Genomic DNA, 21,441 nt, shown 5'->3' with positions numbered 1-21,441 from the left:
GCATTATTGCCACAGTTTGGAGGCCATCTCGTTCGTCAGAGATTCCCCTACACAATCTTCCAGCAGAGTCACTAAGGTGCTAGTTGTAAAGGCTTATCGAATTGCGTGAACAATATTTTGTGTCATTCAAATCGGTAACTGTATCTCCATTGTAATTATTTTACGCTATATGAATATAAAACTAAGTCACATAAACTTACTTTTGGAGAAGCACAGTTGTTTTTGTCTATATAACGGAGAAAAACAGTGAGCTATGCAATTTTTAGAAAATTGCCAGTGCAACTAATGGCGTATCAAATAAGCCTTTCTTTAATTTTACTCTGATTTTTTGGGGAATTTTCCATCCATTATTTACGAATTTTCCTCACGATTTATTTATCGTGTTTCAAATGTCGACTCGAACCTCCACCTAGCGATAACCACTGAAAAATAGGGGTCCCCTGTTTAGTTTAAAAACAGGCTTACGCTTTGAAGCGCTTGTGCCCATATAATGCATTTATTACTTTTCAACTTACTACGTCAAAATTGATTATAGCAAAGTAGGTAAGCTAGGATACTAAAAGAAATGTCCACCAACTTGCATGCAGATTTCAAATAAATGTATTGGGATGTCTTCACTACATCCTGAAGTAATCAATCTGGGTCACGACCCCTTTGCTTTAGATCGTCGGGCAAGTAGTAGCTGTAACACTGCCAATAGCCTGCGTTGATCCAAAACGCAATAAATTGCGATTGATATTCAGATTGCGGATGCAACCAACGAATTGCTCTTGGGTCTTGATTCCTCGTGGTTTACTCGGGTTGGGGTGGCCACCGATGAACAACGGATTATTTGTATCAGTGGACGACACACCGGCCACACCGATTCCAGGTTCCACAAACACATTGTCCACGGACAATGTCACGACATTCTTCGCCTTAATGGCTGCGTTCAATTGAAAAAGAATACGAAAGTCTGGTTAACTCTTAATCTTCAATTGAAGTTTTGGGAAGCTACTCCATACCTTGAACGTAATGCCATTTGCCATCGCACATATGATGCTCATGTGGCGGAATGTAGGTCGCCACAATCGGCCCTCGTCCGTTATCGACGCTGAAGATAAGAGCGCCGTTAACCATCTGCAGAAGTAGGAAATCACGTCGACCGTGTACGGACATCAGAATGCCTGACGTTCCACGAGGTTTGATCTCCATACTGATGTCAATATCCAAACCCACGCGGAAATTCTCAACTACGTAAAGGTTGAAACAAATGAAATCGAGTTTTTTCGTATAGACTATTATTCGTGGTATTACCTGCTTTGATGTAACCCCCTTGAAGGGCGAAGAAAGACCCTGTCTCAACCTTGGAGGAGCAAGGCTCAGTTCCTTCAGTATAGCTAGGTTCTCCAACAGGGCGGGAGCCTGCTCGGAAATTTCTCAAACATCCAATCAAGCCTCCTTCGACTCCCTAAATGTAACTCCATGTTGTTTAGGCTAATGGTTATACAAACAATAATGATTTAATCTAACCTTGAAATTATGTCGAGCATTATTTAAAACTTCTGGTGAGATTCCTCCAACATAATAGGGCTGGTCGACGTTAATCGTCTGTGTATTGCCGGGCGAGCTACCCTCAGCCAACGACGAGGTCATCGACAACAAGGGTTCCGTTTTGACGATCACGGTTGAACATTACCGTGTGCCACTTGTCATCGTTGTAAGTTTCAGGACTGGAAAGTAACGCCGGACCCGTTCCGCAATTGAAAGAAAAGTGGAGCTGTTCAACAACACGGGCAAATTAAAAAGTTACTTGATGAGTAAGAAAAATTGAAATAATTTAAAATGTGCCGTACTTTTCCGTCTTTAAGGTACAGGGCTGTGTAGTCAATGTGACGGTTTTCTGCTGCGTAGAAGATAATACCGTCGGGTTCAGAAGTTTTGAATTCAACCGACAATTCTGATTTTTGTCGATGGCGCCCAGGAAGTGCGACGTACTCGTGTCGGCTGAACTTGACATTGCCAAAGCGATTGCCACTGTTATCGTCGACATCGGGATCATCTAATGCGTGACAATTTAAAAAAATGGTAAGTATTAAAAAGCAATACTCGCAAAGGCCATTTCACTTACCTGCAGGTTGGATCGGAAGGCGGCACTGACCCATAGGAATAGTTGTGGTTTCTGGAATAGCAGTAGTTGTTGTAATTGGAATCGCTTCAGTGGTTGTCGTGATAACTAAATTCCAATGCTTTTGTTAAAATTTTTTTTGTTTTACGGTTTCGTTACGATTACCTTCTGCTTCTGTCGTGGCTTCTGTCACATATCCGCTGGGTTGGGTTACTGGCTCCAAAATATCTGGTTCTAAAGGTAACTCTTCTTCGGGCACCGGTACAGGTACCGGTTCGGTTCCGGTTCCGATGGTACCGATTCAATGGGAGGTGACGCATCTTCATCATCGATTCGTTTAGGCTTCAAAGTAGGTGCTCCATGAACATCAGGAAGAGGACATTTGGCAACAGAGGCTCCTTGATTTCCTGTGGAGGAGGCGTAATTGATCAGCTTGCCATTGATAGTCGTGTCACCAATGCAGCCAGAGAACGATGAATCGGTTGCCGAAGCACCGGCAGCCAAAGCAAAACGATCTGGTACGCCACCAAAGTAGATGGGCGTAGCAGGAATTACTAAAGGACTGTTGGGTGTATCGAGTGTGTAAACATCGAAATCATCTACGACGAGACTTATCTGTGAGCCATCAGCAGTTGCAGTAACCTGACGGGGAAATACATTTTGAGTTCGATAAACAAAAAAGTGAAGAAATAGTGGCTACGAAAAAATACTTACAACATGCCACTGCCCATCATTAAGTTTAGTTAGTCCTTCAGACGAAACATGGCCACCTGGCGATGACCGCAGTACCAGTGCACCATCCAGTAGAGAGAGAGACAGTCTGTTGGTTTGATCTTCGTCAGCCATGTAAAATATCAAGCCACTGTCTTGTTTAGTCTTGAATTTGAGGCTGACTTGGGCGAAATTCTCAATATTGACGCCCGGAAGAGAGACATATCCTGTACCAGCCTCATTGAATGAGACGATATTAGCCACCTTTGCTGGACATCCGGAGACTACTCCAAAGGCTTCGACATTCTGACTCAAATCGACTGGTGTTCCGGAAATTTGAACCTCATCAATGCAGCCATCAAAATCCACGTTTGTGACATCTTCAAAACGATGGTCTCCAGGATAGCCTCCAAAGTACATGTAATTGGTAATTGACAAGTCAGAGTCTCCAATAGTACTCGATCTTTGGGCCACATCCGCACCATCGACCTATTAAAATATAAAAAAAAAATTATACTGAATAAACGAAGACTTAATAAATCATAGAAAAAGGTTGCGCCGAACCTTGAGAATGCCATCACGTAACCGTCGAACAGCCTCGATTGTGTGCCACTTGTCATCATTGTATCTTTCAGGTGATTTCAGTGTTACGGTGTCATCTCCAAGATTGTACCTGAATACCACTTTACCCTTGTTGATTTCAATTGACATAAATTCTTTGCCCTTTCCAGCCAAGAAGAGTAAACCGTTGTCAGCCATAGACTTGAATTTCAATTGAACATCAACTCGATCGCGGAAACGATAAGATTTGCGATCTAGAGTGGCATAACCTTCACCATCAAAACGATAACCAGTGCTCTCTTGCAGATTTTTCAGCTTGTCGCGTTCGATGGCACCGTAAACGTTGGTGGCATCTACAAAGTTCCACAGCCCAACTGCCGCGTCGCCAATCATAACCTCTTCAACCTCTCCTTGGAAAGAAGCATACAGCACGGTAGGTTGGATCTTAGCTGCTGCTGGATATCCACCGATAAAGATCTTGGACAAGTCTTGATCTAAATTAAAGACCGAAAAGGTGCCCGGCAAGACAGCCTCTTTGGTGGAAACCTCTACTTCACCGGCTTCTTTTTCAGCTCGCACAGTCAATCGAACAGACTTGCCTGTCCGTTGAACAACGGCCTGGTACCAAACGTTATCGGCGACAAAACGATCGTTCAGAACCGACTGAGGACCTGAGCCGAGATCTGTCGTGAGGGTCAAGTATCCGTTACGGACTTCGAGAGTCATGAAGTCGTCTGAACGAGTTCGCCTTAGCTTCTTGCTAGTCCCCACCTCGTTACCAAGATAGGCAAGGAAACCATTCGTTTCAGATGTTCGGAAGTATAGCGAAAATTGATTGGCCGTGGCTGCGCGGGAAAGACCTTCTGGATTGCGTAGCTGTAGGGTTGAATTGTGGTAGAAAGTAACTCCTACTGTGATGCGATTTGCTTGATCGCGGGCCAATGCCGTTTTCTGTCGCAGTTCGGCTAGTTTGGCTGACAAATCCTTGCCCATCTCGCTCAAAACACCTTGCTTCTCTTTAGTGCGAGTCAGCAGATTGCGAAGATCAGGCAACACCGAGTTGAGCCGTTCCAGATTCGACACTGAAAATGTAGTACTCTTGCCGACAGCATCAATATCGCGAGCAAGCTGATTGGTTCGATCTCTTTGCATCGGGATTTCATTGGTGATCTCTTGGATCTTCAATGAAGCTTCAGAGCCACCCTGTTGAGCAGCATTGCTTGTTTCGGCAGCTTTACGACCATTTTCCTTTGAACTACTGCTAGGAACGATTTTATCCAATGCGTCGTTAACGGCTTTCAGACCTTCATCCGTGCGCTGATTATTCTCTTCCACCAAATTGGCCAGTGTTTCTGCCGCCATTAAACGTGGCTTCAGCATAGTCTGGGTTCGTTGAAGTGCGTCTCGCGCTTGAGCTAATAGCTCTTCCGATCGTTGATGCGATAATTGCGCTCGTTCTCCAACCCCCGCTGAAAGTTGAGTAGCGTTCTGACCTGCATTTGTGGCCTGTTCAGCTGCTTTGATGGCTTCGTCAATTGCATCAACAATGTTTTTGTAGGAATTAGCAGCAGCAACGGCATTCTCGGAAGTTTGGCGTGTGTCGGTCAACATTTCGTCTAATCCGGTTGCTTGGTCTCCGAGCTTGGTTGCGTGGAATTGTGCATCGTAAAGGATTCTTCGCGATTCGGCTAAATCAGTTTCTTTCTGTTCGACGGTTTCATGGAGTGTATCTTTTGATGTCATAACACGATCGATATCCAATTTTAGTTGATCAAGTTTCTTTCTGGCAGTTTCCATCAAAGCTGTAGCATTCGCTAAAAGTTGTGCGCAATTTTTCAAATGTGCGCTAGCAGTTGAATTGCGCTGCTGGATGTCGACCACTGCACCTAAAGAGGACGAAGCACGATTGGCGCTTGTCAGCTTATCAGCCATTTTAATTTTATCCTTTGAGCTGTCAATGTTATTGTTCAAATCTTTTACCCGGCTGATAAGATCGTTCAGCCGAGCAGTAAGATTAACAAGCAACAAGTTGTTGTCGCGAACAGGAAGCGCTTCTTCTTTCATTTTTCCCAGCAAGCTGATGGCTTCTTGTAATTCATGATCCGCTCCACTTTGTCTTTGCTGGAAGTTTCTTGAGCGAATTTCTTGTAGCATATTTTGGGCTTCACCCAATGCTTTGTCAATCTGGGGTCCTGCTCCACCTTCCAAACTTTCGGCTAGAATGGCAACCTCACCAATAATGGAACGAGATTTCTGCACAGCCTCTTGAATAAGCTTTTCCACTTCGATGGACTCGATAAGCACATTGTTGGCTTCACCGGCTTTTTCCATAGACTCCTCCTCGATGTAGCCGGTTTTTATTTTCATACCGCGAGATGTTGCCTCTAGTTCAACTGTGACAGCTTCTAGTGGCCCAAACTGTATCTGAGAAACGTCTAAATTTCCAACTTCAGCTCTTAAATCCAAAGCAGACTGGTTTATGGAAGCAATTTTCTGATGAGTAAAGAAAGTCAATGCGACTGTTTGGAACTCACCGGCGATGGGGTCAATCATAACCCTCAATTCGTCAGTCACATCCAAGAGGTTATGTGTGCAGGAATCGCACTCAAAGCAACCTTGGTCGGGAACTAAAACCCAGCGGTAGGGGCACGCTTCACATTTATCGCCTATAATTAACAAATTGCAGATTTCATTATCTGCGCTGAAATTATGTTTTACAAGATTTCGTACCTATAACACCAGGCAAACAAGCACACTGGCCTGTTGCAGGGTTACACCCAACTCCGATGGCAAAATCTTCATTACAGTTGCATGATTGGCATCCTGCCGGAGTGTAATTCCAGAATCCAGATACACAACGTTCGCAATGGCGACCTGCAGCTCCTGAACGGCATCGACACTGTCCTGTGTTATCGTCACATTGGGTTCCTTCTGACGCTTCGGCACAGCTACACGATCGGCATCCCCGACAGGAACTAAAGCCATAGTGATCGGGAGCGCAACGGTCACACTTTTCACCGATGACATTGGGTTGGCATTCACAAATGCCAGTAAAACTGCTGCATTGGCTCGTTCCGCACCTTTAAATGGAAAGTATGGTTATTTGAGGTCGTAATGTCTATCGTAAAAAATATTTACTCGTCACAGTGACAACCCTGACAATCCTTGAGTTCCACTGCGTCACCATAGAAGCCTGGAGCACACAGACCGCAAGCGGGTCCGTAAGCATTATTCAAACATTTTAAGCATTCACCGCTGACAGAATCACATGCTTGAGGATCATCGACGTCAATGTTGTTAGAGCAATTGCAAGGTTTGCAAAAATCGCCAACAGTTTCTGGGCTTCCATAGAATCCTGGAGCGCAGGACTCGCAAAGCGGGCCAGTATATCCAGGTTTGCATTGGCAAGCGATTTCGTCCCCAGCCGGTGAAAAATCACAAGTTAGCGCGAAGTTGTTTGACTCAATTGGAAGGGGACAGGCGCAAATCAAACAGTCTGAAGGCGTTGCTTGGGTTGCATCACCTTGGTAACCAATATCACATTTCTCGCAGTGATCTCCAACAGTATTATGTTTACAGTTGAAACATTTTCCAGTTATTGGATCGCATGTGTCGCTGTGTCCGTGACCTTTTAGATTAAACGTTAGAAGAAACTGTAAGCAAGTAATACCCAAAATGTGATGGTAGAAATTTTTTTTCGTTACATTGGCAGGGAACACAGAAGCCACCGTATGGTCCGGTATGAGCCCTGAAATGACCAGGAGCACAATCTTCGCACGAAGTTCCTTGGTAATTTACTGGACAATTGCACTGTTCCACAGCAACAGCAACGTCAGCGTCGTCAATGAGCTCTTTGACTGCGATTTCCATAATAACTGACGACAATCGAGCTTCGCGTGTTGGGTCCGAATAAGATCCGCGGATGTATAGGCCCCGAACATCCTTAAGAGCCACTAGAAGGTTCTCTCTAGATGCTGGAAGTCCAGAAGGTAGGACGAAGTTTCTCTCGTTGATCTCAACACTAACCGACAACGGGACAGATGACGATGGTGTCTCATGTCCGAAATGGTACAGGGTAAAGTCGCCTCCAATCAGGATGATATCAGGAGCGCTTACAGTGTACCCAGCCGTTCCAGCGACGTAAACTATAGTATAATTGAGGTTTCCTCCGTAAGAAGTCAGCTTATTGCCCAAGTAAGTTAACGGAGCCGAGAAGTAAAAAGAGCCATCTTCAGGTAGGAAATCGGTGAGGACTGCCCGAATCATTTGATCGTAGGACTGAACTTGATCGACACTACGGCGTGAACCGACAAGACCAACAACGATGGCGGCTGCCGTCCAATCTTTCATGTCAGTGACGTGAGAACGGAAAAGTTGCGACGTAGTGCATGTAGATGCCTTTCCGAAACAGAAGCATTTGCTACATCCTCTTGGGTTGGATTCTTGCAAGTTGAATGTGCCAGAGGAGCACATGTCACAGGACGGACCAATTACATTCTCTTTACAGAAGCAACTAGACGTATCTTGGTCACAGATTTCTTCAGCCGATCCCCGAACATCGCAGTTGCACAATTGACAGTAGGGGAAAGCCTTTAGTGATAGTCAGATAATCGTTTAGAGAATAATAAACGATGGTATAATAAAATTTAAAATACCCAATATCCGAAAGCGCAGCGGTCGCATTTGCGGCTCACAACGTTGTGCTTACACTGACATTGGCCAGTAGAAGATTCGCACTGAAATTAAACATACCGGTAAGAAATGTTTACTAATCATTCCATGTTAATATTCACCTGGAGGTTGCCCTGGTGGACACCTTGAGCATTGCAACTACATTCCTCACAACCAATAATTGGATCATAACCGTATGTGTTGGCCACACATTGATCGCATCGGGCGCCTGTAAAGATTCGGATCATAAATTTCTTCTTAATCACTACATGAAAGGAATGATTGATTTCATACCTGTTACACGAGGAGGACAGATGCAAGAGCCAGAGGCTGGATCACAAAGAGCAGTGGAAGGACAGTCGCATGGTTTGCAATCAGGAAAACCAAAATAGCCAGTCTGGCAGCGCGTACATTGACGGCCAATTACGCCAGATTTACAAGGGCATTGCCCACCGAACGGGTCGCATTCAAAAGAGAGTGAACCTTGGAAGTCACACTGACACGGAAGAGCACCGCTGTTGAACTCGGTTGTCAAAGTGAAAATTGCCTGTCGACAGAAATCTGGCGTATTGCGGTCCACTTGGAAATTGTTCCGGCCACAACGAGCAATGAATTCGGATGTCAAATCAATTGGGGATTCTTCCAGGAGAGCTGGGGTATACTCGTCAGCTGGAACAACGTAAACATAATCCACCCAAGCGGTCTTGTTGGCAGGGGATTTCAGCGTCAAGATGAAATTCTCTTGAATCTGGAAGGCCTGGTTACCATTAGCTTGTTTGATAACCGAGCGACATCCAGAATTTGACGGGCAAAGATTTGTTGGCAACTTCGCCTCATAGAATTGTCCGTTTTGTAGCAAAACATCGAGTTCGAATTGCGGATGAGTTGGCTGATAGTAATGAACGATGAATACATAGTAACCAGTATGGGGGACTTTACCGGTTACATCCACCATTGGCTCCTTCATATCCAGATAGATTAAACCAACATTTTCGTCATAAATTTCTTCAGGAAGATTGTTTGTGGCCTGTTGTATATTGCCACTTTCAAACTCTACGCGGGTAGAATCGGAGGCAGCAGGGAAGTTTCCGGGAACGCATTTTCCATCGCGTTGTATGCACACCGATTTGGGTTGGACATAATCGAGGGACCATTCCGCTGAAGGGACAGCAATGATGGAATCAATGGCTGCATCAGCTTCTTCATTAATGGACGCACTGCGGATTATCACATTGTTGTTGACATCTGTTCCCAAATGGAAATCAGCAATTTTTCCTTCACTATCCGTCACCACTTGACGGCAACTGGTGCGCAGAGTGCAATCATACAAAATCGCCACGCCTTGTTGACGATGTTCACTGCCTGTTTGAACGTCTACCTCGATGTAAGTTCGCCTGCCTTGACCAGATGTTACATAAGCTAAGACAAGGACGTAGTTGCCTGCTCGCGGAACTCCAAGATCCATGTTAATTTCCTGTTGGCTATCGCTGAGAGCAACAGCGTCAGTTAATCAACTAGTAAGGAAAAGAAAGAAAATAATAAATACTTTTAAGGAATAAAGAAAACTCTTGTTATACCCGTGAATCTGTAATGACCACGGCCGGGCCGGCGTTATCGTCGACAAGTGTGTAGGCTGCATCGCCTCGAATACTAGGAAAAGAGTCAAGGCTAGCATAAGTAAATTGACGACAGGATCCTTGTTGTTGATCGAGATGAAGACAGGGTTTAAGAACCCGTTCTTGAAGAATTGTTCCTTCATAATATGCAGCAGGTAAAAGAGCGAAGTAGTCAAGGTGAAGACTCTTGTTCGTGGCGATAGAAGCTGTCCACATTCCCGGATTCAAGATGAATGGAGTAGGAAGGTTACCAGAAGGTCCAGCTACAGTTACAAACTGAGGTTCTCGGGTTGGTTCCAAGCGAACCAAATAAGTCTGTTCGGCATCGTGGGAGTTCTCTGGCGATAACTTGACTTTTGCCATTACCGTCTCTTCGTTTGGATTAACGTAACGTAGAATCATACGATAAAGTGAGGGCTTCTCAATCATAAACTCTTGGAGAATTTCGTTCTATGGAGAGAATAAGCGATGGCCGTAAGCCTGATGTCACACAAAAAATGTTTCTTCCCGAAATAAAGTACCTGAATCTGAGAAAATACAGCATAACCACGCCAAGAGTAGCCAGGGAATTGACCCTGATCGTAACCAAATCGGACAGGTGAACGTGTTGGTGTGTAACCATCTTCGGCTTCGTATTGGTATTGATACAACGTGGGGAAGTAGTGCAGTTGAAGTGGTTCATCACACGATCTTCCTTGAATCCGTTGGCGACAAACGCATTGACCAGTAGTCTTATCGCACAAAGGGCTTACCGATCCGCCGATGTTGCAGCCGCAATCTGAAAATGGAATGGCAATGAGAACTCCGTTTTGCTGTGCAAACGATTCCGAACACATACCCATGCAGCCAAACGGATTATCCTCTTGTAAGTTGAAGAAACCGTCAGCACAGTCACTGCAGCGTCGACTAGTTACTCGAGATTTGCAAGAACATTGTCCATCATCGGATCCGCACACACGCAGAGAACCAATCGTTCCAGCAACAATGCAATCACAATCTGTAAGCCAAAATAAATGTATTAATCTACAGTAGGATACAAAATGTCTAAGCGTGATACCTTGACATCCTAATGGATTATTGGTTTGCATGTTCCAATAGAGCGGCTTGCATTGGTTGCAAATGCGTCCCTGAACACGCTCTTTACATTTGCACAGTTCACCCTTGGGCACAGACCCACATCCAGCAAACGCCTCGACAACACCCGCCGGATCACAATTGCAATCTAAAACCAAATTATTTTCCACTGCATTTGGCTCGTTTATGTTGAAACCACGTTACCTTCGCAAGCAGGATAGTTGTAAAATCCTTCACGGCAGCGATCACACCGCGGTCCATCAAAGTTGCTGCGGCACTGACAACGTCCTTCATCGTCACAAGAAACGCCCAACGATCCCGATGTATCGCAGTTACAACCTAAACGCAAAAATATGGTGACATGCCGTCTTCACCGATCAGGTAGGAAAACGTAAAAAACCAAAATAAATTACTGATGCATTCGGGGTATCTGTAATAGCCTGGTGAGCACTGGTCGCAAGCACGGCCTGAGAAATTGGGTAGGCAGGGACATTTTCCATTTGGTGTGCAAATGCTCGAAGCACTTCCGGAATCACTACAACTGCATGGTTTACAGTCTGGATGGCCCCAATAACTTGGTTGGCATTGATCGCACCGAGCTCCACCATACCCTGGCTTGCAGATACATTGACCAGTTCCTTTGTCACATACTTCCTTGATGGTTCCTCGTGGATCACAGTTGCAGTCTGCCAGACAAAAAAAAAAGATTAAATATAGGTTTACTTTATGAAGCGTGAATTATTGCGTTACATTTGCAAGTTGGGTAATTGAAGAAGCCATGTTCGCAACGTTCGCAAGCCCGCCCTCCGAAATTATGATCACACTGGCATTGTCCATTCTCTAGATCACAAGCATCAGAGATGGATCCTGGAGCTTCACACTGACACGCTAGTGGGAAGAAAAGTAGGCAATTAGGTCATGCAAAGAATTACATTTGAAGGAAATTAATTACGTATGCATTCGGGGAAGTTGTAATAGCCTTCAGCGCATTCATCGCAATTATTGCCGGCATAGTTATATTTGCAGGGACATTGTCCTCCACCAACTTCGCAAATTTGATCTCGAGTTCCATTAATATTACAGTCGCACGGTTTGCACTGTGGGTATCCGTAATATCCGAAACTGCACTGGTCACACAACGGCGAAAGATATTGTGGTCGACATTCACATTGACCACTACCTTCTGCACAATTACCTGTCGAGAAAAACTCATCGCACTGGCATGCTAAAGAAACGAGGCAAATCAGGTATAACAATAAAAAGTTTACATATATCGTTTTCCTCACTTACGTTGACATACGTCGGTAGCATTAAGAAGTTTATCATAAGGACGATAAAATGTTGGCTTGCATTCGTTACAGTTGATGCCTTGTGTGTTGTGACGGCAATTCTGGCACACACCTCCACCTTCATATTGACCGTTGATATCCAATGAAGTGCCCAGACGATCGACATCTGGATTGTACAGACATTCGTCAGTATGTCCGAAGCAATTGCACGCTGAAATCGCAAAAGAAGGATTAAGTAATTGATTATAAAATTTGGTATAGCAGCTTTTCTTACGTTCGCAGGTGAAAGGATCGTATGCCTTGGACTGTTTCCAAGCTTTTTGTACGAAACCTGGACAGCATCGTTCACATTGAGGTCCACACGTGTTGTGCTGACAACGACATAGTAATTTGTAAGCGTCTTCGGGATCGGTAATGTCACAAGATTCAGCATGGCCGTTACAAACACATCGTCCACCAATCGAAATGTCACGGATTGAATAGAAAAACTAGACAAAAAAAAAAAAAAATATTGTAAGAGCCGTTTAAACTTATACGACAAAATAACCACTTAAAATAAATGCAAAACGTACCCGACGAGTTAGTGTAAAATCATTACGAGAAAAGCTGACCCACTGGCCGAGCAATGTCTTTGGCCGCAGAAGTCTTAGACGAATGTTTGTTGCTTTTGTCCACTCTTGCAAAACGGTCGAATTGTAAAAATTTGTAGAAGATGGGCGGTTGTTTAGCAGGGACACGACAATCTGTTTGCGAAGAAATGAAGAGAACGTAACTGCGTGACGCTCTACTCCAAACTCATACAATTTTTAGTAAAATGGGTATAGGAAACGAAAAAATCTACCCCCACCCCTTTCTTTTGCTAAATGCCCCCAAACCATCGAGAAAATAGTTGCCACGTTTTTGTCATTTTGCAACCTTGAACAATATTGATAATGACGCAATTACCTCTCCGTCTTCCAGTGGCACAACTTTAGAAAACTGTGTTTCACAAATGACCGAGTCGTCTCTCGAAATGGGATCGATCGTCTCGGGCCCAAACAGATCAACGCAGTCACTAAAAAAATGAAGGTATTAATTGCAAAATTAAATCATCTCAAACACACTGGACTTTAGCTCATGGTTTACCTTACTGTGTCAGCAAAATACTGCCATGGTGCATACGTAATACCTGTTATCAATCATTCTGTTAATCATACACGTTTATGGTATAGCGTATTAATGAATAATATTTGCCATTATCAGTGGAACGTTCTAATATCCAGACTCCAGGTCGAGGCGAATTTCCCATTTTGATGAAAACATAGGCGACATGAAATTCCTAGAATATTATTCAAGATTTGTTTTTAATATCGCGTGGAAAAAGGGGTCCTTATCGACTCCGATAGAAGAAATAGTGTAGTCGACCAATGGTTCGACAGATGTCCGTCATGTGTATACATGGATTTCTCATGTTTACGCAAACTCCAAACCCTACTCGTCGGAAACGAACCACTGGAAAGAACATCAATTAAAGCTCCCCTCTACCCACTCCCTGGCGCCCTTCAAGTATTTCAAGGATGTGATGGGCTATATTGACTGTCGGAAAACAAATTTTGTTTACTTTTAGTTGAAAGAAAATATAATCAGGCCAAATAGCACAGAATCCCAACCTACATTTTGGTGTAACTATAAACCGTAGTCAAAGCTAAATGATAAGACGGTATGTGATATTTACAAATCTATAGACATTTATGGGTGACAAGTATATGGTGACTGGAACCATCTGATACGAGCTTAACGGGAAGTGGGTGTTCACCGACATTGATGGCCCTTCGTAGATTAGAAGCAGTTAGACTATCGGGCCCGGAAAGTCCAAGTTCTACATTTACGAATGACTATCGAAAGGAACGTTAAAATGCGTCCCATTCCAAATTTTCGCAGCTTCACAATCATTGTGATGAGTAGGAACATTCTAATGAACTGACTGTTGAGAATGCAGACAGCTATGAAGCAGTCAAGAGCGCAAATGGAAACCACATGTGCATGTCTTGTCGGTATATTTTTCTAGTTCCCCCAACATCTTTCCCTCGGATTTTATTTCTGTTAAAGCCTGACTAACTGCTATCTCATTGCTCCCACCCTCGGTTCTCTTGCTTTTTCAAGTTCAAAAGACCTTCTCCGATTTCTGAAATTGACCTCTGCTAACCCAATGCTTTTTTCTCTCGGTCCCCTACGGAGCCTACAAAGAAGTTGTAGAACTTGCTTCTTCTCATGGAGACGAAGTTGACGACAAAACCAGATTTTTCTTTTTCTTTTCCCTTGTTTCCTTTCATTCATTTAAAAATCCATTTTGTTTGATGTAATGCTTTTAACAACATACCTGTCCCAAGTCGATGGTTAAATTAACGGTTGCGTATTTCAACCCTCGAGACATAGGTGGGCTCTGCCACCAATTGGAAGTGCCATCAATGGCATTAGATGCTGGATGATTTCGTTTAGGGTCTGTCGGATCACATGTGTCACAAATCTAGAATGAAATGTTATTCATAAAAAAAAATTTATAATTCTTTAGCGATGCGGTTTTCTCCGCGCATTATATTTCTCCCACTTTATGCATCCAGAAATGATAATTAAGATAAGAAGTGATATATACCTGTCCTTTGATAATGTTGATATCTTCACCAGGATCCAAGTTACTGGTACTGCTACCAACCAGTTTACAATATAATTCGGGCCCAGTGACATCTTCTCCACACGTGGCTAAATGAAATATTTAGTAGGTTAAAGCTACATGTTTTCTAGCTTTTTTCCATTTTAATTGCGTCCTTAAGAAATAAGAATATTCAGTAGAAAATATGTTGTACCTGAAGCGTAAATACGTCGGTTGTCTGCAAGATTAAAATAAGGCGGAGATAATCCTCCATCGACAACTTGAATTTTTGGAATGGGATCACGCTGAGCACTCACAAAATGAATGCAAAAAATCACAATCACCGCAGTGAAAAATGACGGGCAGTCTCGGACACCCATCTTGACTCGGCGTCCTCTGCCTTCTGTTTGACGATTTTCTCAAACAAGCTCTTAGCTTTAAAACTACCCATAAAGCTTTTGGCACAGTCGCCACTCTTCTTCGTTGCTGTACGTACCAGCTGTTTTGTTTGGACCCTCCCCATTCTCGTCATCTCGTTCTTTCAATGAAATATTTTACAACGAAAAGATTAGCGGATGGATGTGTTATATCGGAAAATATAAGCGTACAAGCGATAATTCAAATTTCTTTGTTTTTCAATCTTACATTTGAAATTCCTTGTTGCAGCGCCACTGGGATCCGTAGTGACAAGAATCAGTCGGTAGAGGCTGGGGGCGTGTCCTTAGCCTGTTGAGAAAAAAAATCTAATAAAAACAACAACAAATCGCACTTTGAACCTGAGATTGAGAAAGAAAATTTTATTTTATGCTACAAATGGTGCATAAAATAGATAGCGGAGAAGCAAATACTCCCATCTTTGACGCATCTTTTTTCTCGTAAAGCAAATTTTACGATATTCGCGTATCAATCTCTCGGTAACAAACTTGTAAGAATTAGATTTTTTAAAGTTATGTACAAACCGTGTAAAACCTCATTTTTTTCTTCAAAGCATGATGACGGAACCAAAACGTGTATGTGTACTGGGAGCTGGTATTGTGGGAATGACAACTGCCTTGATGCTGAAAGAGAAACATGCTGAATTGGATGTCACAGTCATCGCAGACAAATTTGAACAAGACACATTAAGTGATGTTGCTGCAGGCATATTCAGGCCATCAACAAGTTTCAAAGGACCTACTCCAGAAATTACAAAGTAAAACTAGTAAATCAAATAGCCAACTTTGTGCACTAATAGTATGTCTTGCTGATGCAATTTTCCACCTTATGTAAATGATAAGTTTGTTATTTTGATAGGCAATGGCTTGTAGATGCCTACCATCATTACAAAGCAATCCAAGACTCCAAAGAAGCTGCTGAAGCTGGGGTTCAGGAAGTGTCTGGTTACGTACTGTCTTCAAAGTTTCCTGAAGTAACCAAGGTAAACCATAAGTTGTGAGGAAAAGTAACATTTCAAATCAAAATATTATTTTTTCAGAATCAATTTTTGGAAGGTCTTTTACCAGTGTATCGACCAGCAGATGAGCTTGAGCTTAAGATTTGTCCGGGAAACTGGAAATATGGAGCCTTCTTTACCACACTTGTGATCGAAAGTCGCTACCATCTCCCTTGGCTTCGAAAAAAGTATGATGGACTGCTGGCTGGAAGTTTATTTCGCTTGAAGTGCTGCGCCATCTAAAAATTAACAAAAAAATTCATTTCCACGTCAATTTCAGGTTTGAGATGCTTGGTGGGAAAATCGTGAAAAAACCATTGATAGTTTTAACGACGTATACGACTACGACTTAGTAATGAACTGTACGGGATTCGGAGCTAAAAAACTGTGTTTAGACCATGATCTTGTACCCATACGAGGGCAGGTTTTCAAAGTAAATATTGCTTTAATTAACCGTCTAAAATTTCCTGATATGATTAATGTAATAAACATAACATTCTTAAATTAACATAGGTGAAAGCTCCTTGGGTGAAGATGTTTTTTTACGGAGATTACGACACATACATCATACCCGGAATCGACTACGTCACTTTGGGGGGTTGCCGTCAATATGATAGCTTTAAGCAAGAAGTTGACAAGTATGATTCTGCCTCTATATGGGAACGTTGCGTAGAGCTTTTACCAAATTTGAAGAGCGCTGAAGTTATAAAAGAAGTGGCGGGACTTAGGCCGCATAGGACACCTGTGCGAGTTGAACGAGAAGTGATTGTTACATCTAGTGGAAAACATCTCCAGGTATTCAAATTGAAAAAGTTTGCTGCTGTTTGTGTTTTGATTCCTGAATGTTTTAATTTGCCCAGGTTGTTCATCAATATGGCCATGGTGGATATGGAGTAACAACTGCACCAGGTACGGCGAAGTACGCTGTTAAGTTGGCGGAAGATGTATTAGGTGGCCACACATCCAAAGTGCACGCTAAACTTTAAGATAGCATGGCTATAATGACAGCTCTAAATATGCAATTCTTTTCAATGGAACTTAGAGTTATATAGTACAGTTTAAAGATTACTCCGTTTTCCTTCCCCTGTACCTCCGAAATCTGTAATAAATGTTATGTTGTTAAAACTGTTCTATAGAGTTCGCAATATTTTATAACGATGGTACATGTCAGTTACATTACCCGCGGGAAAAGGGAAACTTTCGAAAAGGATTTCGTGTAGACATGGAAACGAAATCTTTTCTAGGATACAACATAGGATATCTATTCTGCTTAACTCTGGCGTCCAAAAACGCTAAATTAAGTTTATTTGGTCACCATTGGAATAGTATGGTGGGGTCGAGGTTTTCTTCCATTTCTCCTGTTGCCTTTCGAAAAGTGACTGTTAGATGGCGCTATTTTAGCTCTCTTCACAACCTCAGTCGACTCAACTACGTATCTCACTAGAACACACTGGAAACAACAAAGAAACAAACACAAATAGGGCGATGTCCGACATAATTTTAGCTAGCTCGAGTGATGTCATCGATTCCAGAGATTCTATCGAAACAGGAAGCGAGTCTTTTGAGCCAGTTTCTAAAAAACAGCGTAAAGATGAAAGTAACATTGAAAAAAACAAAAATGTAGACGAAAGACTGGAAACTCGACTAGGGGGTATTTTGTGCTGTTCCGTTTGCCTGGATCTACCTTCCAGCGCAGTGTACCAGGTGAGTTTTTTTTCTCTCTCCATTTAGTCGTATTTAAGATTTTTCATAATGTTCGTACATTGGACAATAACTTATGGTGCACTATATTGTTTGAATATTGCAAATTATCTAATCTATAGCTACATTAAATTTTCTCCAATTGAATTTCTTTGTTCTGGCTCTTCCTCTTCCAGGGTCCCATTTTATGTTTTGCCTTGAGCTCAAGTATATGGTTATATTCACAAGGGCTCACCTTGTTGCTGGGTGTAAATGGGGCTCAGAAGCATGTTCCTTTAAATATCTCATTAAAATATACTTTCTTGCATAAAACACATAGCATTGTCATAATACAATTTATTTTATACAAAACTTAAAATAATTGGATCAATTTTACTTTACTTGCAGTGCTCTAATGGTCATTTATCATGTGTTGGCTGCTTTAACCATTTGCTGGCAGATGCTCGTATGGTATGTTGAATTAAATCAGACTATAAATAGCTGATTGACTTAAATGAAAACTTAAATGGCAACCCTAGAGGGATGAGACTGCAACTTGTCCCAATTGCCGTACAGAAATCAGCAAAACTTTGTCTTCCAGAAACTTAGCTGTGGAAAAAGCTGTTTCTGAGCTCCCAGCTCAGTGTCGCTTTTGTTCAAATGAATACTCCAGGTATACTATGCTTTACTATCATAAAGATTGATACATGCCAGATAGTACTGTTAACATTTTTACCAACAGAAACACTGTTGAGAAACATGAAAAGGAGCTTTGCGAGGAAAGGTACTTTTTGGCTACAGATCATACTTAGTCTCAAAGATTAACTTTAAAACTTTAAATGCAGGACCACTATGTGTAAATTCAGTCGTATCGGTTGTCAATGGCGAGGCCCTTTCCATGAAGTCTCGGCAAGTCATCAATATAGTAAAATACGTACATTGCTTAATTTTAATTGGCTTCTGTTTCATAATTAGGTTCACGAGTCTGTGTGTGTTCACCCACACAGAAGCGGTGGTGAACTAATGGAGTTTCTTCTCAACATGGATGGAAACCATCAGGAAGAGAAGAAACTCTATGGAACTCTGTTTGATTTACTCTCATTCGAGAAAATTGCATTCAGTGGTAATTCTAAATAATTCTTGTGTCAACATTCTAATGCCTATTCTAGCACATCCCTTTGAGATATGATGTTCTTTTTTCGTAGCTTAGCATCCAACTACAGCCTCTTAATTTACCTTTGAAGATATCCTAGTAACAGATATCTACATTGACACCCTTGGCACAAATTCCTTTTTTGCTCATGGCTACCATACAGTTCAATTCTACTTTCGCGAGATTGTGTATGGAAATCAGGAGGGTTGGGGAGAATCTTAACTTACAGAATACGTAATTTGGTAAACTTACCCTAGACTCGCAAAGTTTTGGCAAAACGAAACATAGTTGCTGGAACCGGTTATGCCAAAAGCAAAAGTGTCGGCGAGGCCATAGAAAGTACATTGTTGCTTACACTGCAATATGTATTGAGAAAGTTTCGTTGTGTCGTAGAACTCATTTCTGTTTTAGATCTTCAATTCTTCTTAAATCGTGAACACACACAAAAAGGCTCGTTAGTTAGTTGGGGAGTGAACACGTGAAAACATTTTCAATCTACACTTCGCGATTTGCAAAAAAATCGTCTGCTTAATAGTTTTTAGTGCAGCCACATTTTCGCACCATTAAATTTCCTTTATGTAATGATTGCTTTTTTCTTCTTTTTTAGATGTTCAGCTGAAACCGTACCGAACTGATGAGTTTATTCATAAGTTATATTATGAAACCAGTCGCTTTTACGCCTTCAGTCATCAGTGGGTTATTAAAGCCCGCATTAACGCCGACCAGAAGGACCCTACGCAATCATCGGAACGCGGAATAAGTTACCAGGTACCGATTTATCGTTTATTTAGAATAATTAATCGTAAACTGTTCAGACAAAAGCAAAGCTAAGGAGAAAATTGATTGGTACAATCCGTCGTTTGGAACGCGTATTGAATTGTGCAAAGAGCGACGTACTTGCAAGCTTTGGACGAAGCATTTTCAGTTTCAATGACACAAGGCTCTTCCCTTTCGAGGTAAACAAAAATGATCGGAAAATTAGAAACGTGATCAACAGTCATTGAAGCCACAAGTTAAAACCTGTGCGCTTGACACAAAAAAAAAAAAAAAATGTGAGAGTGCATTTTGACCTGGTTTGGGTGCATTAACCCACATCCTATTTCTACCTGTAACGTGGATAAAGCAGTTTTTTAACGTGGTGCGATCGTTTCAGAAAAAAAAAAAAAAACTTTCAGAACACAATTTAGAGTGAAATGAATCGAGAGTTTCATACGGAGTGTGACGAAAAATAAAAGTGGGGAAAACACGAGAGTAAAAGTAGGACATTTCAAGGACTGTGTCGCCATCACTCTTTGAGGGAATTCTTCGGTTGCAGCGTGGACAATCGTTCCGTGGCGTGATATCGGCTATTTTAAATAGGCCAAATGTGGACAGTTATGGCACTCACGCCGGTTGATTGTTCCTTTCTTCCGTGGAGCTGTCGGGACGGAGGAATCGTTCCATCGCCATATTCCGTGACATTTAGATTTCATTATAACGCTTCTGTTTATTGTGCTTTTTACAGTTAATATTGAAATCAAAAGCCACCAGTCCCATCACTCTTTACTTTCTCATGCTACGTGGACCATTTGGGGAAATGCAAGTTCAACCCAAAATCTATCATTTCGAGTTTTCCGAATCAAATTGTGAAAGCCCGTTGGTGGCCTTCCCGCTTACAGATTCAGCTGAATGCAACAAAGTTCTTTCGGGCAAAGCGATCAACTGCCGGTTCGTATATAATGCGATAAGAAGCCGCTCTGATGATGAGGCTCGCGCCGTTTTCGGTTACGAGGAGTCAAAACTTTCATTTTTTCTCTCACAGGTTGATCATGTTTATGTGTCCCAAGTGAAACAGGGGTTGGCCCTTATGTTTTCTGATGATCATATTTTGGCAGAAATTGAAAATCGAAGACGTACGCATCTGTTCGTCGTAGACGTAGCGTAACGTAGACGGAGAAAAAGGGAGTGGAACCGAAAAACAAATCTGTTGCGCTCAGGATTTCTTGATCTCGACACAACCATTTATTATCCTTTTTGTAGTCTCTAGCGTCTTCTGCCGGATTTTAAATTCTCCGGGATCCACTCTTCCAACTCTTTACCTCAAACGAGCAAGACCAACGTATCTTGGGCGTTCCTCGATTATCATTTTTTCTCATTTTTTTTTTCTTTTTTGCGTGTTTTGGTTAAATTTTTCATTGCGATTTTTTTCATTAATATTTCTATGTTGCAATCGTATATACGTATACGAGAAAAAAGAACTTTATTCGGAGAAAGAAAGCAGATCTAGATTAAATATAGAAAGATGTAGTGTTTAATAGACTCTGTATTTGGTTTAATGAATAATTTCTCTCGGTGCAGTATATATCCCACCTTTTGTCACGGTGGATTTTGCTCTCTCAACCACTGCCACCACCCAAAAAAGGAAACAAAGACGAAGAATCAATACATTTTTTTATCTTTTTTTTTTAAAGGTGATGATTATAGCGCATTGTGTTTCTTTTTAAGGGAAAGAAAGGAGGGCAGAGATGGATGTGACACG

At 42.1% G+C, this 21,441-nt stretch overlaps 3 protein-coding genes across 7 annotated transcripts in view; 2 read left to right on the top strand and 1 right to left on the bottom strand.

Moving 5' to 3' along the window:
• Positions 1–584: 584 nt before the first annotated feature.
• On the bottom strand, positions 585–15,078 carry LOC116919883 (laminin subunit alpha). Its single transcript, XM_045170676.1, is given in 34 exon segments — positions 585–925; positions 1,005–1,232; positions 1,297–1,450; positions 1,513–1,620; positions 1,622–1,759; positions 1,836–2,041; positions 2,111–2,215; positions 2,273–2,312; positions 2,345–2,749; positions 2,822–3,307; positions 3,383–6,045; positions 6,110–6,459; positions 6,518–7,007; positions 7,084–7,969; positions 8,035–8,115; positions 8,173–8,279; positions 8,345–9,560; positions 9,628–10,116; positions 10,188–10,444; positions 10,505–10,663; positions 10,724–10,888; positions 10,945–11,079; positions 11,154–11,426; positions 11,491–11,628; positions 11,693–11,965; positions 12,031–12,240; positions 12,304–12,517; positions 12,602–12,772; positions 12,975–13,083; positions 13,155–13,197; positions 13,263–13,347; positions 14,389–14,535; positions 14,662–14,768; positions 14,873–15,078. Coding segments are annotated over 34 exon segments (11,070 nt in total). The 5' UTR covers positions 15,039–15,078; the 3' UTR covers positions 585–659.
• Positions 15,079–15,367: 289 nt separating this feature from the next.
• On the top strand, positions 15,368–17,219 carry LOC116919886 (D-aspartate oxidase). The gene is given in 8 exon segments (XM_032925949.2): positions 15,368–15,583; positions 15,647–15,850; positions 15,952–16,075; positions 16,133–16,278; positions 16,371–16,402; positions 16,405–16,523; positions 16,604–16,885; positions 16,951–17,219. Coding segments are annotated over 7 exon segments (1,032 nt in total). The 5' UTR covers positions 15,368–15,583; position 15,647; the 3' UTR covers positions 17,077–17,219.
• Positions 17,220–17,503: 284 nt separating this feature from the next.
• The window catches only part of LOC116919885 (cysteine and histidine-rich protein 1), a 65,675-nt gene continuing 61,737 nt past the window's right edge, over positions 17,504–21,441 (top strand). For 4 of the 5 annotated variants that reach the window (XM_045170409.1, XM_045170408.1, XM_032925948.2 and 1 more), the window contains exons 1-7: positions 17,504–17,794; positions 18,179–18,241; positions 18,310–18,443; positions 18,513–18,554; positions 18,616–18,679; positions 18,746–18,893; positions 19,531–19,691. In XM_045170409.1, coding sequence (XP_045026344.1) covers positions 17,576–17,794; positions 18,179–18,241; positions 18,310–18,443; positions 18,513–18,554; positions 18,616–18,679; positions 18,746–18,893; positions 19,531–19,691 — 831 coding nt within the window. In that variant the 5' untranslated portion in view covers positions 17,504–17,575. Of the gene's footprint in view, positions 17,795–18,178; positions 18,242–18,309; positions 18,444–18,512; positions 18,555–18,615; positions 18,680–18,745; positions 18,894–19,530; positions 19,692–20,427; positions 20,631–20,724; positions 21,373–21,441 lie in introns of those variants that run through there. The other variant, XM_032925947.2, reaches the window with a different exon arrangement.

This window comes from Daphnia magna, linkage group LG3, assembly GCF_020631705.1.
Source record: "Daphnia magna isolate NIES linkage group LG3, ASM2063170v1.1, whole genome shotgun sequence".
In the NCBI taxonomy this organism is placed as follows: domain Eukaryota; kingdom Metazoa; phylum Arthropoda; class Branchiopoda; order Diplostraca; family Daphniidae; genus Daphnia; species Daphnia magna.
Note: the sequence above shows the minus strand (reverse complement) of the source record. Positions and strands in the feature narration are given on the sequence as shown.